The following is a 24,142-nucleotide window of genomic DNA, read 5'->3' as shown; positions in this document are numbered from 1 at the left end:
GTGAGCTTGCATCCGGGAGATAGTAGGTTCGAATCCCACTATCGGCAGCCCTGAAAATGGTTTTCCGTGGTTTCCCATTTTCACACCAGGCAAATGCTGGGGCTGTACCTTAATTAAGGCCACGGCCGCTTCCTTCCAACTCCTAAGCCTTTCCTATCCCATCGTCGCCATAAGACCTATCTGTGTCGGTGCGACGTAAAGCCCCTAGCAAAAAAAAAAAAAAAAAAAAAATAGCCAGTAGTTAAATACATTCTAAGTTTGTTAAATAATAGTATAGAATGTTTATACTACAATTTATAGCTCTTTATAACCTAGAAGTCATGTATTTGCTGCACAAAATTTTGAGGTTATCGCATTGGACCCCCCTTTATTATTTTTGGCTGTAAAAGTGGGGAAAAAAGGGGTCTAATACGCGAGTAAATATGGTATTCTTTATTTTACTGATGATTTTGTCACATACACCTTGATCAAAGAAATAATACTAACTTCAACTTCAATGAAATTTCACAGAGAAAGTGAATATCCTTTTTGATGAACTAATAAAGAACAATTCACAACAGCAAGCTAATGAACTATTTAAAACAAGTAACAGGCAAGCCACTCCCTTTCCTCCCTTCCCTTTTGCTACCGCTTCCCCTCAACAGCAGCAGTTCAAGGTAGTTACTGGCTAGTGCTCATTTAAACATTAACCCAACCTGACAGAGAGCTGGAGAAGGAGGAGGAGGAGGAGGAGTGAGTACCTGCCTTATTACTTACCCAACTTATTTTTTCACTCTTGCTATTTATATTTTCATTTCCTTACTATTTATTTTTCTATGCAGCTTTATCAAATCATAGAAGAGCTATAATATTAAATCACCTCTAGACAACATATTCAAAATTCTACCTTGACGTTTTTATGGTTAAAAGCACTCTGTCAGGTATTAAGGTCCAACCTCATGAGAAAACAACAACCAGGAAAAACACATTTAGTGCTGATTTGTGTTGTGCCATTGTAGCAGCAAACATCTTGTTTAAAACTTTACAAAACTCCCATTTCAAAAATATCTTGGTAAAGTACTGCCACCAATCAATCCCTTCGGAGTCGACTCTTCAGAAAACATTTGCAAGATATGTATGAGGATGCTATTTCTAGGATAAAGATGGACCTTGGAAATTTATATTTGTGGTTCTCGGTTGATGAAACAACGGACAACCTTGGGCGGTACATTGCCAACTTCATTGTTGGAAAGTTTAATCCTGATAAACCATCCAGAGCTTATCGGATTTACACGAAACAGTTGAGTAATACCAATCATAATACAGTGACTCATTTTGTGAACAGTGGACTCAAAAGTTATAAATCCTGATCAAGATAAAGTTTTAATAGTTGTGACAGATGCTGCTTCGTATATGACACCTGCCATGTGTGCACTTAAGATGTTTTCCCTTCTCTTGTCCATGTCGCCTGCTTGGTCCATGGCCTAAATCGAGTAGCGGAGCAGATAAGACTCAAGTTTCCGAAGGTGAATAAAATAATCTTCTCTGTGAAGAAAGTTCTTGTAAAAGCTCCATTAAGAGTACAGGTTTTAGGCAGAAACCTCCAGATGGTCCTCTTCATCCAGAACCAGTGCTCACTCGATGGGGAACATGGCTGAGAGCAATATACTACTATAGTGAGCATTTCTGAGCAGTCAAAGAGCTCGTGTCAACTTTTGAGGATGATTCAGTTTGTGTAACCAACACTAAGAAAGTTTTGAATGCCTCTGGTATTGAAAATGACTTGGTGTACATTCAGTGCAAATACTATTTTTCTACTACTCTTGGAAGTCGTGGGAAACCTCTTTATGAACAAACTGAGCTACTGAACACAGCAGAGCAGAAACTATCTGAAGCACCTGGAGATGCAGATGAAAAAGTGAATAAGAAGTTTGATTCAGTTCTTCAGAAAAATATCAGTTTGAACAGTTAGTTCACTGCCGCTAACATTTTAATGGGAAAGAATGACGATGAAGATGAAAGTGAAATCCCAGTTCATAGTATCAAACACTTAAAATATTGCCCCGTGTCTTCAGTTGACATTGAACACTCTTTTTCGGCATACAAATTAATACTTAGTGATGAACGCCATAACTTTTCCATGGACAATTTAGAGAAAGTGCTTAATATTTACTGTGAAGCCAAATGCGGACATGATGTTTAACTTCAGTCTGTAATTGTTAGTTATATGTGCCGATTGTTAAATGTATTTGGTTTCTTTAATACCGATATTGCACATTAAATTACGTTAAGGTCATTTACGTCACTGTTTTAATGTTTTCTTGATATCGGCTCAGTTATATATATCTATTATTTACCCTTTGGAGGTTACTATCAAGATGCAAATTTATGTGTGTTTGTTACACAACCAATGATGTATTGAAACATGCAGTATCGGAGGCCTTTTAATTATCCCCTTGAATTAGATCATACGAATTTTGTAGACCTACTGGTTGAATAAGAACCAGGAATAGTTAAATAACACTTACTGCTTCTTAGAATCTCCCACAACTGGCACAGCTTCATCATTTACCTCTTCTTTGATATCCTGTCAACAAAATGTAAATAAATTAACACTGTTAACTCTCATTTATAACAAAAATATATTATTATTGAAATGCAATTTGGCATACTGCACAGCCAGAAAATATTTTGTAGAAAAATAGTTCCTCATAACAGAGTGAGGTTATCTTTTCTTTGATTAATTGTTTATTTACTTTATGGGATGCACTAAAAGAACCAGCCTGAAGATCATCATCAATACATATCTCCAAGAATTGCAATCAGCATACACTGGAAAATGTTGATGAATTAAGAGGCAGCAGCTAATCCTTCAAACACTGGAATCACAAAAAAAAAAAAAAAAACCTAAGAAATGTGTTCCTTTCAAAACCAATCCTACCAAGCTCGATAGCTGCAGTCACTTAAGTGTGGCCAGTATCCAGTATTTGGGAGATAGTGGATTCGAACCCCACTGTCGGCAGCCCTGAAGATGGTTTTCCGTGGTTTCTCATTTTCACACCAGGCAAATGCTGGGACTGTACCTTAATTAAGGTCACAGCCACTTCCTACAACTCCTAGTCCTTTCCTGTCCCATCGTCGCCATAAGACCTGTCTGTGTCGGTCCAACATGAAAAAAAAATCCTGGTAATGTTTTCAGTAAATATTGAGGACTGTCTGCAAATAAAGATATTTTAAATGAATTATGTATAAAGAATGCAACTGTTATATTTTGATTTAACAAAGACTCATGGATCAGATCATAAAATCCATCAAAGAAATCACAGGAATAAAACAACACCCCAAAATTTACAGATATTCTCATTTGGGGAGAAACTGAAGCAGCAATACTGGAGAAATTAAATCTTTGGAGTGACAAGTTTAAAGAATATGGACTAAACATCAGTAAAACAAAAACTGTTGAAATGATTCAAGCATTTTTCTGGAGGTAACTAACTCACTTACAATCTGTTTCTAATTTCAAATACCTTGGAAGTTATCATTTCAAAAGAAAACACAACAAAACAAAAAATATGTAATAGGACTCAAAAAGCTTCTCAATTTTGTTTTCAAGTGAGAAATCTATTATGGGAAGACAAAATACCCCAGAAAGCAAAATTACTTTGACAGAGAAGTGAGAGGGGAGAGAGAAATAGGGAGATTGAGGAATCGATGGATAGGCACAGTGAAATCAGAGGTCAGCAAGAGGAGTGTCAAGTGGGAGGAGATATAGGAACAGAAACTATATTCTGACAGGAAGAAGTGGTGAGTGCTTGTACACCATACCCGGGAAACTGGACCTGAACAATGATAATGATGATGATGATGATTCCAACCGGGAATAAAGGGCGCACAAAATTGTACAAAAATATTTTAATCCTCCTAGCCAATACTATATATATTTTACATACAATTAAGAAGAAACTTTACATATAAATATTTATATGTAACTTTACATAAGCCATTAAGACAAAGTCATCGGCATAGGCCAAACTGCTTACTACATTTCCACCTAACTGAATCCCTCCCTACAACTTTATACAGCACCTTTCAGTACATGATCCATGTAAACAATGAACAGCAAAGGTAAAAGATTGTAGTCTTGTCTAACCCCTGTAAGTACTTCGAACCAAGAACTCAATCTACCATCAATTCTCACTGCAGCCCAATTGTAAATATAAATGCTTTTGAATGTTTTTAATTATCTGCACTTAATCCCAAAGTCCCCAGTATGGTGAACATTTTTTCCCTTGGTACTCTGTCATACTATCTATTCCTCTCGGCAGTTTTCAGTTACCATGCGCAAACTGAAAATTTGATCCCAATAGCTCCTCTGTGGTCTGAAACCACACCTGTTTTTATCCTACTTACTCTTAACCACTGACCACACACTCTCTTCTACAATGCCATGAACAAATTGCAAGACACAATACAAGGCATGAAGAAAATAACAAGGCACCAGGGCTGGACAACCTAAGAACTTTATATGTAAAATTTCTTCTTAACTGGACGTAAAATACATAGTATTGACTAGGAGGATTAAAATAGTTTTGTACAATTTTGTAAGAAGTTCAACCATCAATATGGATTTAACATGAGATTCATAGTCTGTAACAGCTTCATCAATCCCGTTCATTCCTAATTTAGCCTTTATCTCCTCATTCTGAATAGCCTCCTGCCATTGTTCCCACCTGTTTATACAAGCAATTATTCTTGCTGCTTTCATGTCTGTTACTTCTAACTTATGAGCAAGATAACCTGAGTCCAACTCAGCTTTCACTCCCGTAAAGCAAAGCTGATCTGAAAACAGACCGGTACCGGTATAGAGATAGTTTTGTCTGAGAGCTGACTTCCTTCTTACAGAATACTTAATCGCAACTGCAAACTCACTACATTAGCTTTTCTGCACCTTGATCCAGTCTCACTTACTATACTACCACTGTGGGAGAATACAAATCCTAAGTACTGAAAATTATCTACCTATCCCAGCTTTGTATTCTCTACCTGAAATTCAGTTCTCTTACGTTTCTTACCTACTGACATCACTCTAGTCTTGGAAAGGCTAATTTTCATATCATACTCATTGCACCTATTTTCAAGATCCAGGATACTAGACTGCAGCTTTTCAGCACAATCTGCCATTAAGACATTCATCAGCATAGGCCAAACTGCTTACTACATTTCCACCTAACTGAATCCCTCCCTGCAACTTTATACAGTACCTTTCAGTACATGATCCATGTAAACAATGAACAGCACAGGTAAAAGATTGTAGTCTTGTCTAACCCCTGTAAGTACTTCGAACCAAGAACTCAATCTACCATCAATTCTCACTGCAGCCCAATTGTAAATATAAATGCTTTTGAATGCTTTTAATTACCTGCACTTAATCCCAAAGTCCCCAGTATGGTGAACATTTTTTTCCCTTGGTACTATGTCATACTATCTATCCCTCTCGGCGGTTTTTAATTACCATGCGCATACTGAAAATTTGATCCCGATAGCTCCTCTGTGGTCTGAAACCACACCTGTTTTTATCCTACTTACTCTTAACCACTGACCACACTCTCTCTTCTACAATGCCATGAAAACATTGCAAGACACAATACAAGGCATGAAGAATATAACAAAGCACCAGGGCCGGACAACCTAAGAACAGAGCACATAAACATATTTTGGTCCTGCAACACTTTAAGTGGATCCTTGAACTCATAAACAACTACATTACCACTATGAAGATTCCTAAAATGTGGGAGAAAGGTTGAATTGCTGCCCTTCTGAAACCAGTAAGGAACCAAATGAAGCAATGAACCTTCACCCTGTCATTCTTTTATGCTATCAGTACAAAATTCTGAAGGAAAAGGTTCTCAATCAAGTGGCTACCATCACTGACAATGTTTTTATCCCTGAACAAGAAGGCTTTAGACCTGGTATATCATGTTATGGTCAGATCTTGAATCTAACACAGCACATTGAGGATGGATACAAACAAAGACAGGTGTCAGAAATAGCCTTCACTGAACTTAGTTCATCATATAATACTGTCAATCAACAGCACACAATGAATAATCATGATTAGACAAGATGAGATGAATCACCTCAATCCAAAACCTAGCAAAGCCCAGATGTGTGTGCTTTTCATTTAAGATATAGAGAAGTCAGGATGAAACTAAAAGTAAGATAGAGACAACAGAAGCTTGAACACTGTGACACACTAAAACATCTTGGTGTAAAACTGGACTGAGTCTTATATTTCAGGCAGCACTACAGTGACACTGGACAGTTGGTTTGTGCAAGGATTAACATAATCAAGAATTTTTTTTTTGGTATTTGCTTTACGTTGCTCCGACACAGATAGGTCTTATGGCGACAATGGGACGGAAAAGGCTTAGGAATGGGAAGAAAGCGGCTGTGGCTTTAATTAAGGTACAACCCCAGCATTTGCCTGGTGTGAAAATGGGAAACCACAGAAAATGATCTTCAAGGCTGCCAACAGTGGGATTTGAACCCACCATCTCCTGGATGCGAGCTCACAGCTGCTCGCACCTAACCGCACAGCCAACTCACCTAGTAATCAAGAAACTAGCAGGCACATCATGGGGTGCCTAACGCCATGTTCTCTCTCTTTTTTTTTTCTTTTACTATTGGCTTTACATCGCACCAATACAGATGGGTCTTATGGCGATGATGGGATATGTAAGGGCTAGGAGTGGGAAGGAAGTGGCCATGGTCTTAATTAAGGTACAGCCCCAGCATTTGTCTGGTATGAAAATAGGAAACCATGGAAGACCTGGGCCGGGCTGACTAGCTCAAAATGTTGAGGTGCTGGCCTTCTGACCCCAACTTGGCATGTTCAATCCTGGCTCAGTCCAATGGTATGTGAAGGTACTCAAATATGTCAGCATCATGTTGTTAGATTTACTGGCACATAGAAGAACTCCCATGGGACAAAAATTCTGGCACCTTGGTGTTTCAGAAAACTGTCAAAAGTAGTTAGTGGGACGTGAAAACGATAACCTTATTATTATTATTATTATTATTATTATTATTATTATTATTATTATGGAAAACCATCTTCAGGGTTGCCAACAGTGGGGTTTGAACTCACTATCTCCTGAATGCAAGCTCAGAGTTATGCGACACTAAATGCACGGCCAACTCACTTCATGAAAGGAGCTACTAAGTATGTTTCATACTTCATTGGTCACTTAAGCTGAATACAGAAACAGTTTTGGAAACAATAAATGAGGAGGAATGCCTCACTATAGACCACATTCAAAGTAAATACAAAAGCCTACTGCTCTGACCCAAACATACGACTAATATATTATGCTTCATAGAAGTAAAGAATCTTGTGTGTACAAATTTGATTAGTACTGCTATAAGAAGTATCAAACCATTGAAATCCTTTCATCAATCACCACTGATCTGCATTTAGGGCAGTTGCCCAAGTAGCAGATTCACTATCTGTTGTTTTCCTAGTCATTTCATGAATAATTGCAAAGAATTTGGAAATTTACTGAACAACTTCCTTGGTAAATCATTCCAATTCCTAACTCCCCTTTCTCATCATCATCATCATCATCATCATCATCATCATCGTTGACCATCTCCAGTTGCCTGGGTATGATGTATGAGCCCCCTCCAGATTGTCTGTCTATGAACCACTGTTCTCTTGTAATCTGTTCCCAATCTTGTCCTCTCTCCTCGACATCTTCCTTCAGCAGATCGGTCCATTTTTCTTTGGGTCTGCCAGCTGGTCTTTTTTCTTTTACTTCTCTTTCATATTCTCTTCTTGCAGTCCTGCTTGCACTCATCCTTCTTACATGGCCAAACCACTTCATTCTTGCTTTCTGGATCATCTGTAGCAGGGAGTCTCCTATTTCCACTGCCTCTCAGACTTTTTCATTTCTAAACTTGTCCTTCCTGGTCTTCTGTATCATGGTGCATAGGAACTTCATTTCTGCAGCTTGGAGTTGTGAGTTGTCTTGTCTCATTAATGTGGTAATTTTCAGGCTATACATGAGGATGGGTGTATAATATGATTTATATAATGTCATCTTAGCTTTCAATGGTACTTGTTTATCCCACAGCTGTCTGAATTGGTGGTAAGGTTTTTGATACTATACTACCCCAGTAAAACAATGGAACACTGTCTACTTTGGTGTCATTTATTCCGATTTGTGGTTTGTCATTTCCCCTTTGTAACTTCATCACCATCATCTCCATTTCTGCAGCTTTACCTCCACATCATTTTCGGTTTCACTCCAGATCACCACGTTGTCTGCAAAGATGAATGCTTGCAAGTCCTGCTGCTCCTTCCTTTTTAGTGCCTTTGTTATGACATACATCACAGTGATAAATAGGAGGGGTGACAAAGCACTGACTTGCTGTATTCCTCTCTTTGTTTCAAACCATTTGGACAGCCCACAACTCACTTGCACACAACTTCTATTTTTTTCATACAGCATCTTCACTTTTGCAATAAAACTGTCACAAACTCCCGGCTCTTAGACATTCCCAGATAGGCTCCCTTGGTACACTATCATAAGCCTTTTCGATGTCTAGGAATAGTAGAAAAAGTGGTTTTTTTTTTTTCTTTTTCCCAGTGCTTTTCCATTAACATCCTGACAGCACAGATAAGGTCTGTAGTTGTTCTTCCAGGCCTAAACCGTATTGTTCCTCTTCCAATAAAGGTTCTTCAATTCCTATTAATCTACTCTCTATGATGTTTTCCACAAGTTTTAGACCACGAGAGAGCAGAGTAATTCCACGGTAGCTGATGCATTTCCGTCCACTTCCCTTCTTGAAAAGAGATATGATTATACCCTTCTTCCAGTCTTCTGTGATGCTGTTTTCCTGCCATACTGTGTTAAGGAGACTATATAACCACTGGATTGCTGGAGTTCCTGCTGCTCGCAACATATCTGCACTTAGCTCATCCACTCCAACTGCTTTTCCTTTCCTCATACTTTTCAGGGACTTATCTATCTTCAGCCATGTAATTAGTGTTTCTATGCTTCTACTTTCCTCGTTGCTACTACAGGGTTCTTCACTGTCTGATGTAGTGCTTGCTACTCCACTTAAAAGCTTATCAAAAAAGGTCTTAAATTCACTCCTGATTTCATCTCCTTCCCACACTAAGGTTCTGTTGTCTCCTCCTAGTGCCTTTATATCCTTTTGCTCACATCTTCTGTTCTTGACTACTGATGCAAGTGTAATAGACTGATATAACTTGAAAACAATATTCTTTAACCCTTGGGTAAATAATGCAAGTATCGAGCTAAATTATTATTATTATTATTTTACGATTATGATTATTATTTTATGACTTTGAGGTATGGCTGTGAAGTGTTTACGTCTACTTATTATTATTATTTACGTCGTCGGATGATCACATTGTTTGCGAGGTTATGTCATGAAACGTGCTGTATATAGATTTTTATATGAGTTCAGTTAATGTAAGAACCTGTAATTAATAGTATATAATTTATTATTACCTGTTTATACGATGTATAATCCACTACAGTATTCTGAAACACACTGTAACAACCAGAATGACGTATCTTTGACACTAGATGATTGTAGAATATTCTGTACATTATATCTACAGTATGTATTAAGCACTCTAGAATTTACGAGAAGGTATTTGGTGGCATAACCTTCTGGAAACCTGGCCAGGTAACCTATATAAAGCAACAATCTCAATGGTGAGAGGAGTTATGTTTTTTTTTTTTTGCTAGGGGCTTTACGTCGCACCGACACAGATAGGTCTTATGGCGACGATAGGATAGGAAAGGCCTAGGAGTTGGAAGGAAGCGGCCATGGCTTTAATTAAGGTACAGCCCCAACATTTGCCTGGTGTGAAAATGGGAAACCACGGAAAACCATTTTCAGGGCTGCCGATAGTGGGATTCGAACCTACTATCTCCCGGATGCAAGCTCACAGCCGCGCGCCTCTACGCGCACGGCCAACTCGCCCGGTGAGTTATGGTTTAACAGTAATTGTACTTGTGACCTCGTGTTGTGCATGACATGTTTGTAAGCAGTCAGCAGTCAACTGTTTCAAGGTTGTAATCTTCATGTGCTTAGTGTTAGGCAGTTGTTAAAAATGGTGGTTTGTTGATATGGTGTTCTGTTGTGATGGCAGTTAATTAGGTTATGTGCATGTTTAACAGGTAACTTGCATATAATTAATTGTAAATAAAGCATTTTGTATGCGTTTTCTTTGTTTTCTTCTGAGTTACATTTGTCTAATTCCAATTTATCCACAAAATCATTCCATACTTTTTACTTCTCTTCTCTTACTACCCTCTTAACTATGAGTTTCTTTGTTCTATAAAGTTCCAGTAGTCTATTAACTTCTTGGCTTACTTGGTCTTGGATGCTTTTCTTTTTCTTTTATTTATCTAGCATACTTTTTGCTTGGTTTCTTGCTTTAATGGCTGTTTCCACTTTGTTGTTCCACCAAGGTGTGTCTTTTTCCTTTTTCCTTTTTGGTTGATCCTGTTATCCCTCAGAGTTCTTTAGCTTCTCCCACAAATAAATCTTTCAAAATTTTCCACGCTTCCTCTACTGTTGTTGTTTCTCCCTGTGGCAGGCTTTGTCATATTCTATTTTGATACTCTTCCTGGAACTGGGCTTTTTCTGATTTCCATGTCTTTATTTTAAATTTCTTCTTTGTTTTCTTCTGAGTTACATTTGTCATATGGTTCAAGTCCATCATCAGCAATCTATGGTCGCTGTCTATACTTTCACTGGGAATGACCTTGACATCAGTCAACCATTTCCCCCCCACCTTCGTTTGTGATGACATATTAGATCAAAGTTTTATGTTTGCCATCCCAGCTATACTTTGTTATTTTATGGCTTTCCCATTTTTTGAAGAAAGTGTTCTTGATGATCATGCCATCATTTCTTCTAGAAAGATCAATCAGTTGTTCACCTATTGTTTCCAAACCCATGTGGCCCAACGATATCCTCACAACCTTGCCTGTTTGCTCCAACTTGTGCATTTAGGTCTCCAATAATGATGTTTTCTTCATCGATCATCACATCATCTAAGTCTTGAAGAAATTGTTGTTCTTTATCGTCAGCACTGCATCCAGTCCTAGCAGTGCTAGATTGTACACTTGTACAATCACATAATTTGTTGGCTCTAACTGTATTGATAATTATATAATCCTGTCATTCTTGTAGGAAACTTCCGTGACAGCATCCATATCTTTTGACAGTAAAAATCCCACATCATTTTCTGGCTCCTTTTCCAGTCCACACCAATATAATTTTCAGCTACCGTTGAGAATCTTGCTACCTGTCTTTCTCCATTTTGTTTTGCTCAGACATAATATAGATATATTCCTTCTTTCCATCGTATCTGTGAGTTCTTCTGTCTTACCAGTTAGGGTCAATATATTTATGGCCCCAATTTGTACTTTTCTCTTCTTGCAAATCCATCTATCATCAGAAACTTGTTGGCCATCGTACCTGACAGATCTGCTCAAAGACTCTGTCACATTAGGTAGTAACTTCGATCCAAGGCTTTCTTTATGTTTGAAAGCGATAAAGATGGTAACCACTGACTTCCGAGGCCTATTGTGGACCTTCATGCAAGTGTTTCGTTTTGCATTAGATGGTCAGTGCCTGACAAGAATTTCCTCATCTCAGTTAGATCTATGGTTTACCCGCCAATAATCATAAGGCTGAGTGTAGTGGTTGCCCACTGGGCGATGAGGTTGCCACATCCCCAGGCCAAATACTCCCCTTCCTATAAATGAATATTTGCCCCAATTTGTCCTCTTGAATTAAACTTTTTTTCATATTCACTTTTTAAAACACAACTGAAACTTATTCGTCTTCTAATGGCATTCCATGTCATCTCTCCACTGACAGCTTAGAACATACCACATAGATGAGCATCTCGTCTCCTTACTACGAAGTCTTCCCAGCCCAAAGTTTTCAACATTTTCGTAACACTACTATTTTGTCAGAAATCATCCAGAACAAATCAAGCTGGTTTTCTTTGGATTTTTTCCAGTTCTCGAATCAAGTAATCCTGGTCAGCATCCCATACACTGGAACCATACTCTAGTTAGGGTTTTACCAGAGACTTATATGCCCTCTCCTTTACATCCTTATTACAATCCCTAAACACCCTCATAAACATGTGCAGAGATCTGTACCCTTTATTTACAATCCCATTTATCTGATTACCCCAATGAAGATCTTTCCTTATATTAACACCTAGGTACTTACAGTAATCCCCATAACCAACTTTCACCTCATAAACACAGCAATTAAAACTGAGAGAACTTTTCTTATTTGTGAAACTCACAACCTGACTTTTAACCACATTTATCATCATACAATTGTCTACTGTCCATCTCACAAATTTGTCAAGGTCATCTTGCAGTTGCTCACAATCTTGTAACTTACTTATTTCTTTATACAGAATAACACCATCTGCAAACAAATCTTATCTCCATTTCCAGTTCTTTACTCATATAATTTATATGTATAACACAACATAAAGGTCCAATAATACTGCCATGATGAATTCCCCTCTTAATGATTACAGGATCAGATAAAGCTTGAACTACCGTACTCTAATTTTATGAGTTCTATTTTCTAGGAAAAGAGCCACCCATTCAGTCACTCTTTTGTCTTGTCCAATTGCACTAATTTTTACCAGTAGTCTCGCATGATCTACCATATCAAATGCCTTAGATAGGTCAATCGCAATACACTCTATTTAACCTCCTGAATCCAAGATATCTGTTATATCTTGCTGGAATCCTACAAGTTGAGCTTCAGTGGAATAACCTTTCCTAAACCTGAAGTGCCTTTTATCGAACCAGTTATTAATTTTGCAAACATGTCTAATATAATCAGAAAGAATGCTTTCCCAAAGCTTAGTGCAATGCACGTCAAACTGACTGGCCTGTAATTTTCAGCTTTATGTCTATCACCCTTTTCTTACTACTCAGGGGCTACTATAGCAACTCTCCATTCATTTGGTGCAGCTCCTTCATGCAAACAACAGTCGAATAAGTACTTCAGATATGGTACTATATCGGAACCCACTGTTTTTAGTATATCCCCAGAATTCTTATCAATCCCAGCTGCTTTTCTAGTTTTCAACTTTTGTATCTTATTGTAAATGTCATTGTTATCATAGGTAAATTTCAATACTTCGTTAGTATTAGTCACCTTCTCTATCTGGACATTTACCTCGTATCCAACAATCCTTACATACTGCTGACTGAATACTGCTGCCTTCTGAAGTTCCTCACATACTCACTCCCCTTGTTCATTAATGATTCTTGGAACGTCCTTCTTGGAACCCGTTTCTGCCCTCCATTTTTCACTAAAATTTGTACGACTGTCAATCATGCCTGCCATCATGTTAATCTTAATAATAATTTTATTTCTTTACGTCCCACTAACTGCTTTTACACTTTTCAGAGACGCCGAGGTGCCGGAATTTTTCCCGCAGGAGTTCTTTTACGTGCCACTAAATCTACTGACATGAGGCTGATGTATTTGAGAACCATCAAATACCACCAGACTTAGCCAGGATCGAACCTGCCCAGTTGAGGTCAGAAGGCCAGCGCCTCAACCATCTGAGCCACTCAGCCCGGCCATGTTTTCCTTTTTTAAATTTTTTTTACAAGTTGTTTTACGTTGCACTGACATAGATAGGCCTCATAATTGATTATTTTCACCATGTTGGTTAATTCTGTCTGTAATGACTTATATTCAGATAGGTCATATGGCGACGATGGGACAGGAAGGGCTACGAGTGGGAAGGAAGTGGCTATGGCCTTAATTAAGGTACAGCCCCAGCATTTACCTGGTTTGAAAATGGGAAACCACGGAAAACCATCTTCAGGGCTGCCGACAGTGGGGTTCGAACCCACCATCTCCCGAAATCTGGATACTGACCACATTTAAGCGACTGCAGCTACATGTTTTCCTTAGCTGATTTCTTCGCTGGATTCAATTTCCTAGTAAGTTCCTTCGATTTCTCCTTACTTCCAGAAACATTTCTAACTCTTATTTCCTTCCAACCTGCACCTCTTCTCAGATTATCTTTTTTGTCATTTGCCATCCTTCAATATCAGCCACAATTTTTCCTTACACCATGAGGACAACTTATAATATTTGAAGTCAAACTTAGAATTTCCATTTGGAATTGCTAGGCGGGCATTAATTCCATTGTGGAGTCTTATCTCCCGTATGCAGTTATCAGACTGTGCCTAATAAAAGGCTTCTGATAAGTTCACCTGCATACACCCCAGCATCAGTGGGTAGGGTCTGACACATCCCACTCTGAAGAGTCTAGTGTCAGACCTAAGACGAAATGCTGGTTAATAGAGCAAACGCCTGAAAAGCCATACATCTAATTTTTGATCAAACTCTGAGGTTATGATTTTTCTTTCATTCAGATAATAAATGAGGGAAGAAAACTTCCCCTGATCAATTTAAATGCTAAGCCAAATGTCAACACATTTCATGTTTCAATTACAGTTGCAGGTAGGTACTCACCAGCATCTCCCGAGGGTATGGTAGCTCCTTTCCTGGATCAGTATTGTCATCGGATTGATTTTCCTCCTTGATGTAGAAGGCATGTGGCTCCTAATAAAAACAAAGCAAACAGTCACAAGAATTTTTAAAGAGATTTTGGGTTTGGATTTGCAGTATTAAATGTATCTCATGCACTGATTGTCAAACACATAGGTCTCTCTAGTGGTACAACCCAGAGACTTACCAAACAGTATAAGTTAAGATGTTTTACTTAATTTAAATAATTTATTAAACTTATTTATGGATCAGAAAATATCCTTTAAGCAAGGTTTTTTGACTTTCAGAATAAAAGCCAAACTACACTAATATGCTATTCACTTAAAATGTTTTCACATTAAATACTAAATTTTTAAGGTACCGACCTTTCTCCATTAAATTTCAGCTAAGTTACTTTTATCGTTCATAAGTTTCTCCACATTTACATTCCTTTTCCTCTGGTTCCAAGCAGTGAAATTTATGGTTTAGGTCTTTTTCCAGCCAGCCAGAGGCAGATCCAGGATTCCCTGAAGGGAGGGGCTAACTTTAAAAAAAGATTTAAAAAATACCATACCACAAAGCAAAAACGAGTACCAGAAATGGGGACATTTTGCTTCCATAGAGATGAAATCCTCCCCTGTGAACCATGTGACTTTGCCGCGGTGGGGAGGCTTGCGTATCCCAATGAAGCAGATAGCCGAGCCGCAGGTGCAACCATATCGGATGTGTATCTGTTGAGAGACCAGACTAACGAATGGCTCATCAAAAGGGGGGTAGCAGCCTTTCAGAAGTTACAAGGGCGACAGTCTGGATGATTGACTGATATGGCCTTGTAATAATACTCAACATGGCTTAGCTGTGTTGATACTGTTACACGGCTGAAAGCAACGGGAAACTACAGCCGTAACTAACTCCCGAGGACATGCAGCTCTCTCTGTATGAATGATGTACTGATGATGGCTTCCTCCCGGGTAAAATATTCCGGAGGTAATCTAGTCCCGCTTTCGGATCTCTGGGTGGGGACTACACGAGAGGGGGCGATCATCAGGAAGATGGATACTGACATTCTGCGAGTCGGAGCATGGAATGTGAGAAGTCTGAATCGTGGTAGATTAGAAAATCTGAAAAGGGAGATGGATAGACTAAAGTTAGATGTAGTTGGTATAAGTGAAGTACGTTGGCAGGAAGAACAGGATTTTTGGTCAGGCGACTACTGAATTATCAACACAAAATCAAACAGAGGAAATGCAGGAGTTGGTTTAATAATGAATAAGAAAATAGGGCAGCGGGTAAGCTACTACGACCAGCATAGTGAAAGAATTATTGTTGTCAAGATAGACACCAAACCAATGCCCACCACAATAGTGCAGGTCTATATGCCTACTAGCTCAGTGGATGTCGAGGAAATCGAAAAAATATATGAAGAGATAGAAGATTTAATACAATATGTAAAAGGTGACGAGAATCTAATTGTGATGGGAGACTGGAATGCAGTGGTAGGCCAAGGAAGAGAGGGTAATACAGTAGGAGAATTTGGATTGGGACAAAGGAATGAAAGAGGAAGTCGACTGGTAGAATTCTGCACTGATCATAATTTAGTCCTTGCCAATACTTCGTTCAAACACCACAAACGACGGCTGTATAGGTGGATGAGACTTGGAGATACTGGAAGGTATCAAACAGACTTCATTATGATTAGGAAGAGATTCAGAAACCAGGTGTTAGATTGCAAAACTTTCCCAGGAGCAGACGTGGACTCTGACCACAACTTGTTGGTCATGAAATGCCATCTGAAGCTGAAGAGATTGAAGAAACGAAAGAATGCAAAAAGATGGGATCTAGACAAGTTGAAAGAAAAGAGTGAGAGGGATTGTTTCAAGGGACATGTGGCAAAAGGACTAAATGAAAAGGCTGAAGGAAACACAATAGAGGAAGAGTGGATAGTCATGAAAAATGAAGTCTGCAGGGCTGCTGAAGAAATGGTAGGAAGGAAGAAAAGATCAACTAAGAATCAGTGAATAACTCAGCAGATACTAGACCTGATTGATGAATGACGAAAATACAAGAATGCTAGAAATGAAGAAGGCAGAAAAGAATACAGGCGATTAAAGAATCAAGTGGATAGAAAGTGCAAGATAGCTAAGGAAGAATGGCTGAAGGAGAAGTGCAAGGATGTCGAAGGCTGTATGGTCCTAGGAAAGGTAGATGCTGCATACAGGAAAATCAAAGAGACCTTTGGAGGAAGGAAATCTAGGTGTATGAATATTAAGAGCTCAGATGGAAAGCCACTTCTAGGGAAAGAAGACAAAACAGAAAGATGGCAGGAACATATCCAGCAGTTATATCAAGGTGAAGATGTAGAGAATTTGGTTATGGAACAAGAAGAGGCTGTTGATGCTGATGAAATGGGAGACCCAATTTTGAGGTCAGAGTTTGACAGAGCTGTGAGCGACCTAAATAGGAACAAGGCACCTGGAATTGATGACATTCCCTCTGAATTACTGACTTCCTTAGGAGAAACCAGCATGACAAGGTTATTCCATTTAGTGTGTAAGATGTATGAGACAGGAGAAGTCCCATCCGATTTTCAGCAGAATGTTGTTATACCTATTCCCAAGAAAGCCGGTGCTGACAGGTGTGAAAACTATTGCACCATTAGTTTAGTATCTCATGCCTGCAAAATTTTAACATGTATTGTTTACAGAAGAATGGAAAAACAAGTGGAAGCTGAGTTGGGAGAAGATCAATTTGGCTTCAGAAGAAATGTAGGAACACGTGAAGCAATCCTGACTTTACATCTGATCTTAAAGGATCGAATCAAGAAGGACAAGCACACGTACATGGCATTCATAGATCCAGAAAAGGCATTTGATAATGTTGATTGGACCAAGCTATTTACGATTCTGAAGGTGATTGGGATCAGATACCGAGAACGAAGAATTATCTACAATCTGTATAAAAATCAGTCTGCAGTGTTAAGAATCGAGGGCTTTGAAAAAGAAGCAGCAATCCAGAAAGGAGTGAGGCAAGGCTGCAGTTTGTCCCCCTCCTTTTCAATGTTTACATAGAACAGGCAGTAACGGAAATCAAAGAGGAATTTGGAAAGGGAATCATAATCCAAGGAGAGGAAATCAAAACCTTGAGATTTGCCGATGATATTGTTATTTTATCTGAGACTGCAGAAGATCTCGAGAAGCTGCTGAATGGTATGGACGAAGTCTTGGGTAAGGAGTACAAGATGAAAATAAATAAGTCCAAAACAAAGGTAATGGAGTGCAGTCGAACGAAGGCAGGTGATGCAGGAAATATTAAATTAAGAAATGAAGTCTTAAAATGCAGATTAGCTCAAGCAAGGAAGAGCTTTCTTAAGAAAAGAAATTTGCTTACTTCAAACATTGATATAGGAATTAGAAAGATGTTTTTGAACACTTTCGTGTGGAGTGTGGCATTGTATGGAAGTGAAACATGGACGATAACTAGCTCAGAAAGAAAGAGACTAGAAGCTTTTGAAATGTGGTGTTACAGAAGGATGCTGAAGGTGAGATGGATAGATCAAATCACAAATGAAGAGATACTGAATCGAATTGGTGAGAGAAGATCGATTTGGCTAAATTTGACGAGAAGAAGAGATAGAATGATAGGACACGTCTTAAGACACCCAGGACTTGTTCAGTTGGTTTTTGAAGGAAGTGTAGGTGGTAAGAACGGTAGGAGTAGACCAAGGTATGAATATGACAAGCAGATTAGAGCAGATGTAGGATGCGGTAGTTACGTAGAAACGAAAAGGTTAGCACAGGATAGGGTGGCATGGAGGGCTGCATCAAACCAGTCTATGGACTGATGACTCAAACAACAACAACAACAGTGATGAAATTTTCCAAATTAATTTTAACAAAATTGTTACAGTTTAGGAAATGCTAGTATTGATATTTATTTCAACACAAAATTCCATTAAATAATGTTTAAACTACAGTAGAAGTCCGCTATAACGAGTACGGTACATAACGAAAAACCCGCTGTAACGACAGTTTTTGTCTGTCCCTTTAAAATTCCTATACTAAACTGTGTATTATCCTTCAGTTACAGCAAGAGCATCCGTTATTACAAGTGATTAAGCGTGCGCGATATTTTCTGTTACCGACATTCATGAACTCAGTGATTATCTTGCATGCGAATGATCATCTTCTGTATCGTTTCCTCACTATGTCCACTAGCAAACTCCCTCATTGACATTCGAAGGTGATGTTGGAGACAATTAGTAATACCCGTCCACTGCTGTTCTATAAAGAAATCAGAAATGAAAGGGGAGAAAATGTTTTCATAATAAATTTGTAAATAATGTGGTTGATACCAGTTGTTAACTTGTTAGAAGTAAAGGCTAAGTAAATGATCGACTCTACACAGAAATTGATACACCTAAAGAAATGTCAGAGTGCCTCACTGATTTCTGAGGTAAGATTATATATTTTCTTGTGTCTGGTTAAATTTTGGTACGGCAATTCCCACCTAAATTTATAGCTAGAAGGTTATCACTTTTCTATTGGTTCTTGATACATGTTTCCAAGGTACGTACGCGGTTAAGTTAGGTTAGGCGGCACTGTTTGAATAAGAAAACTGAAGCGTTTGCCACAAAATGCGACCTTCGGTATAGTTTTCTCACTATGTGCGCCTGCAAGCTGTCTGTTCGACATTCAAAGGCGATGTCGGAGTCAATCAGTAATGCCCGTTGACTGCTGTTCTCTAAAAGAAAATTCAGAATGAAAGAGGATAACACGATTTCGTAATAAATGCGTAAATAGTGAAGCCGATAGCAGCTGTTAATTCGTTAGAAAAAAAGACTGAAGAAAATGATTGCTTTATTTTTAATGTTACATACTGAAATTAAGTAAAAATGGGATACACCTCAAGATACGGCAGAGTACATTACTGATTCAGAGGATAGTTTATATTTTCTCGCGTTTAGTTAAATTTCGGAAACTGTCGGCAGCCTTGAAGATGGTTTTCCATTGTTTTCCATTTTCACATCAGGCAAATGCTGGGGCTGTACCTTAATTAAGGCCACGGCCGCTTCCTTCCCATTCCTAGGTCTTTCCTATCCCATCGCTGCCATAAGACCTATCTGTGTCGGTGCGACGTAAAGCAAAAAAAAAAACTCCGTAACCAGTGGCCGTACAACACCAGTTGCTTTTATATCTCCTCAATACGTGCACGCCACATGCAATATTTATATCATCACATTGGTAAGTTTTAATATTTTTGGCGCGTTGTATTCTCATTTTGTTCATGTCGTAGTCTTTCAGTTAATTTCTATTTCCTTTCCTTCTTACAGATGGCTGCATATCACACCCATTAATGGAGGGTATCGGCAGGACTTAAGTTTTAGTACAATCTCATTTTCTTCTTAATACAACTCCATTTGAACTTCACAAGATAGCATTGCAACATCAAGGATACTGTGAACTCACATCACAATAAGATGCTGTGCTCAATATTTTAATTCAAACAGACATTATCATATTGTGTTTTATTGTACATGACAAGATGGTATTTAATTCCATGTCTTTATCCTTCAAAACTTTTAAATGTTATATTGTAATGGTCATAGTTTTAGATTTTTAATGGGGACCCTCCTATTTTACTAGGTCTTATTGTATACTGGAATTTTAATCCACTAGCTGAAGACGAGAATGCATAAATATTCTCGAAACATGTACTAGACATAATGTTGAGGTGAAAGGTAAATAAAAATCAATAAATAGTATTGACTAGGCGGACCATTTACCAATATATTTGTTGTGATTAAGTCAACACGGATCCAATACCGGCCACTAGGGTCAAGATTATTAATAGTGATTATGCCAGCCAGGTTAGAAAAATCATTTTAAAAATTTAAGAATACCAAGGTTAAAATTCTTAATATTTCAAAAGACCTGAATTTTCTTGAGAAATGTATTAAAAGTAATGTCATACCTAAACATTTGAATTCAGTACAAAAGAGAGGTAGATTGCTGCATCACTAAATGAGAACACAGCAGAAAGTAAATCACTTGTGGATTAAAGATGAAATTAGGCTTTTACACCTCAAAAAAACAAAAAACAAAGATGAACAACACACTTTATGAATTACACCTATTCATCACTAGTCAAATTTCGGTTTTGGACTGGGAGGAGGCGCAATTTAACGTTGACCTCTCATTATTTACAATACTAAAGAAAATACAAGAAGTTCTAGATAGAAAATACCAGAAGCTCATTGATGACAAACACATCACAAAAGATGAAATGCAAAACAATAACACATACACAACAACACACACATTTTATCCGCCACTTAAAAATCTGACCAACGTTGATTTCAACAATGATGAAGTTGAGATCTTAAGTAATGGTCCTAAACATAACAGGCCACACACAAGTAAGACCGTTCAAAACAGGGAACTAGTGAAACTGATAGCGGAATCTGAAGTAGCAATTGCAGAGGTACCTATAAATGAAGAAAAGAAAATGAGGTTCGAGACTAAAAAGAAAATTTGTAAAATAATGGAACATAAGACTACCACAGATGTCAACACGAATAACAATCTCCGAAAGATTAATAAGAAGATCAAAGATAACAACATAATTGTCACGAAGGGTGATAAGGGTAATACTATAGTTTTAATGAATAAAGACGATTACGTCAGTAAAACGAATGATTTTTTTGAAGAGAGATACCTTTCGTCAGATAAAGAAGGACCCCACTAACAACATGCAAAAGACATTTAAGCAAATTTTAGCTAACACTAATTTTTTGATGAATTCGAAAGAAACAAAACACTTGGTAAATATGAACCCAGGATTACCTAAATTGAGGGCAATGCCTAAGGTACACAAAGAAGGCATACTTATCAGACCGGTTGTAAACTTCAGAAATAGTCCCACATATAAAACGGCCAAATTTGTACAAACGTTTTTAAAGAAATATTACAGATTTAATGTAGACACAAGTCTCCGCAACACCATAGATTTTTGCGATAGGACAAAAAATATAATTTTATCGCACAGCTTTGATGTGAAAGATATGTACTCGAATATCCCGATTACGGAGACTATCAACATTGTTAAGGACAACCTGAACACACGCAGTCCGTTGAGTAGAGTAGAAATAGATGAATTCATCAACTTGTTAACGTTCACATTAGAAAACAACAAGTTAATGAGTTGGCCATGGGATCACCAGCGTCTGGTATCCTTGCGGATATATATATGGACCATATGGAATGTAATAAAATAGTTGGCAAAATAAAAGGATTAGACTTATGGTTAAGGTTTGTTGATGACACATTCGTTATCATTAACAAACAAGATCTCAAGCCAAATGAGCTGTTAGACCAATTAAACAACCTAGATATACATATAATGTTTACAATCGAATCGGGAGATAATAAAAGTCTAAACTACCTAGACATAACAGTAACTAGAGACAATAAAACCTGATTTACCAAGTATTCAGAAAACCTACACATACAGATGTTGTTATCAGGAAAGACTCGAACCACCCGGGACAACACAAGAAAGCGGCATTTTATAGCTTCATCAATAGAGCAGTAAGAACACCACTAGATAGAAATGATTTTAATAAAGAGATAAACATTATCCAAGATATTGCCAGAAGAAATGGTTACCCTACGAGCTATGTCAATAGGATAAAGAGTAAGGTCGTGAATAGACCTAACACTCTACTTGTAAATAAGAAAGAAAAGAAGAAATTTGCTAGATTCACTTATATTAATAAACAATCATACGGCTTGGTTAAACTCTTTAGGAAACACAATATCCATGTATCCTTTAGGACAGATAATAATAATAATAATAATAATAATAATAATAATAATAATAATAATAATAATAAATTTTTGTTCAATTCGAATAGCTTAAACACCAACAGTAGGTTCAGTAAGTCAGGAGTATACAAATTGTCTTGCCAAGACTGCAAAAAAAAAGTATGTCGGACAGTCGGGTAGAAGTGTGTTGGTACGGTATAAAGAACATGTGAATGCACAAAGACATTCTAGATACTCTGCAATGTGTGAACACATGCACGAAAACAACCATCATTTCACTAATATTGAACGGGACATGGTTTTATTACATTCGTTAAACAAAGGTAAACAAATGAATGCCATTGAGAAGTTAGAAATGTACAAGTTGCAAAAATTTGATAGCGAAAATAGCCTTCACGAGCACATGGCAGAGGGCAACCAGTTGTTTAAATTGGTGATCCAATACCCTAGAAAGAGGGCAAAAGAGAATGAGGAAAAGCACGTAAGGGGGAAGTATGACGATAGCATCAGGGGCGGTACTTTCCACCCCTCTTTCCATTCACTGCGCATCCCAGTGCAACTCCGTAACCAGTGGCCGTACAACACCAGTTGCTTTTATATCTCCTCAATACATGCACGCCACACGCAATATTTATATCATCATATTGGTAAGTTTTAATATTTTTGGCGCATTGTATTCTTATTTTGTTCATGTTGTAGTCTTTCAGTTAATTTCTATTTCCTTTCCTTCTTACAGATCATTTTAACTTTATTTCAACCTGGCTGCATATCACACCCATTAACGGAGGGTATCGGCAGGACTTCAAGTTTTAGTGCAATCTCATTTTATTCTTAATACAACTCCATTTGAACTTCACAAGATAGCATTGCAACATCAAGGATACTGTGAACTCACATCACAATAAGACGCTGTGCTCAAAATTTTAATTCAAACAGACATTATCATATTGTGTTTTATTGTACACTAGCAAGATACCCGTGCTTCGCTACGGTATTATACTGAAATTTAGAATTGAATGCTTATTTTTTAAAATATATAATCCACCGAAATTTGCCATCTGATTTGTTTTCTAAGAGATTATGGCAAGTTTTCTCCCATTTTTCAATCTTTCTTTCCAGCAATCGATTTCGTACTTCCCGGGCTAGGTCCAGGTATTCCACCCGGTCAGTTGGGTCCCTAAATCTTTGCCATCTTTTCCTATAAGCATTTTTAATATGGATCAAATCTTTCAGGAGATCCAGCAAGGTGTCGTCTTGGGTGCCTTGGCGATACTGAACCCACAGCCGGTCTGCATTCTTAGTCATTACCCGTCCAGGACCAGTTTCCAGCGCGGTCCGCACATTTGACGACGGTCCAGAACCTTATTATTATTATTATTATTATTATTATTATTATTATTATTATTATTATTATTATTATTATTATTATTATTATATGTTCTGGACCCCACAGCAAGATGCAAGACCACTATTTGGCGGTAAATTACATCTGCTGCCATTGTCATTGTTGAGAATGTGACCAGGACCATTGTCGCGCATAGGCAAGTGTGCGGGATTTCTGGCGATACGAATGACATACTTCCGTGCATTGTTGACCTTATTATAGAGGCCGGCGCGCTGCCGCCTGAGCAACGGAGACTCCTTATAAATACATTATGAACAGTGAAATCAATTGGTCCCACCTCCTTTTACACCCCACCGCCATTAAGTTTATTTACCCCCCCCCCCCCCCTCCAAAA

The 24,142-nt window shown here is 38.0% G+C and overlaps 1 protein-coding gene across 1 annotated transcript in view; it reads right to left on the bottom strand.

Annotated features, from left to right (window-relative positions):
* LOC136866229 (zinc finger and SCAN domain-containing protein 31) overlaps positions 1 to 24,142 on the bottom strand; it is a 62,581-nt gene that overhangs the window by 11,322 nt on the left and 27,117 nt on the right. Inside the window, exons 6-7 of the mRNA XM_067143015.2 lie at positions 14,566 to 14,655; positions 2,508 to 2,566 (exon numbers count right to left, since the gene is read on the bottom strand). Of these exons, the coding sequence (XP_066999116.2) occupies positions 2,508 to 2,566; positions 14,566 to 14,655 (149 nt within the window). The remainder of the gene's footprint in view (positions 1 to 2,507; positions 2,567 to 14,565; positions 14,656 to 24,142) is intronic.

This window comes from Anabrus simplex, chromosome 3, assembly GCF_040414725.1.
Source record: "Anabrus simplex isolate iqAnaSimp1 chromosome 3, ASM4041472v1, whole genome shotgun sequence".
Taxonomy (NCBI): domain Eukaryota; kingdom Metazoa; phylum Arthropoda; class Insecta; order Orthoptera; family Tettigoniidae; genus Anabrus; species Anabrus simplex.
This window is presented reverse-complemented; position numbering and strand designations above follow the sequence as displayed.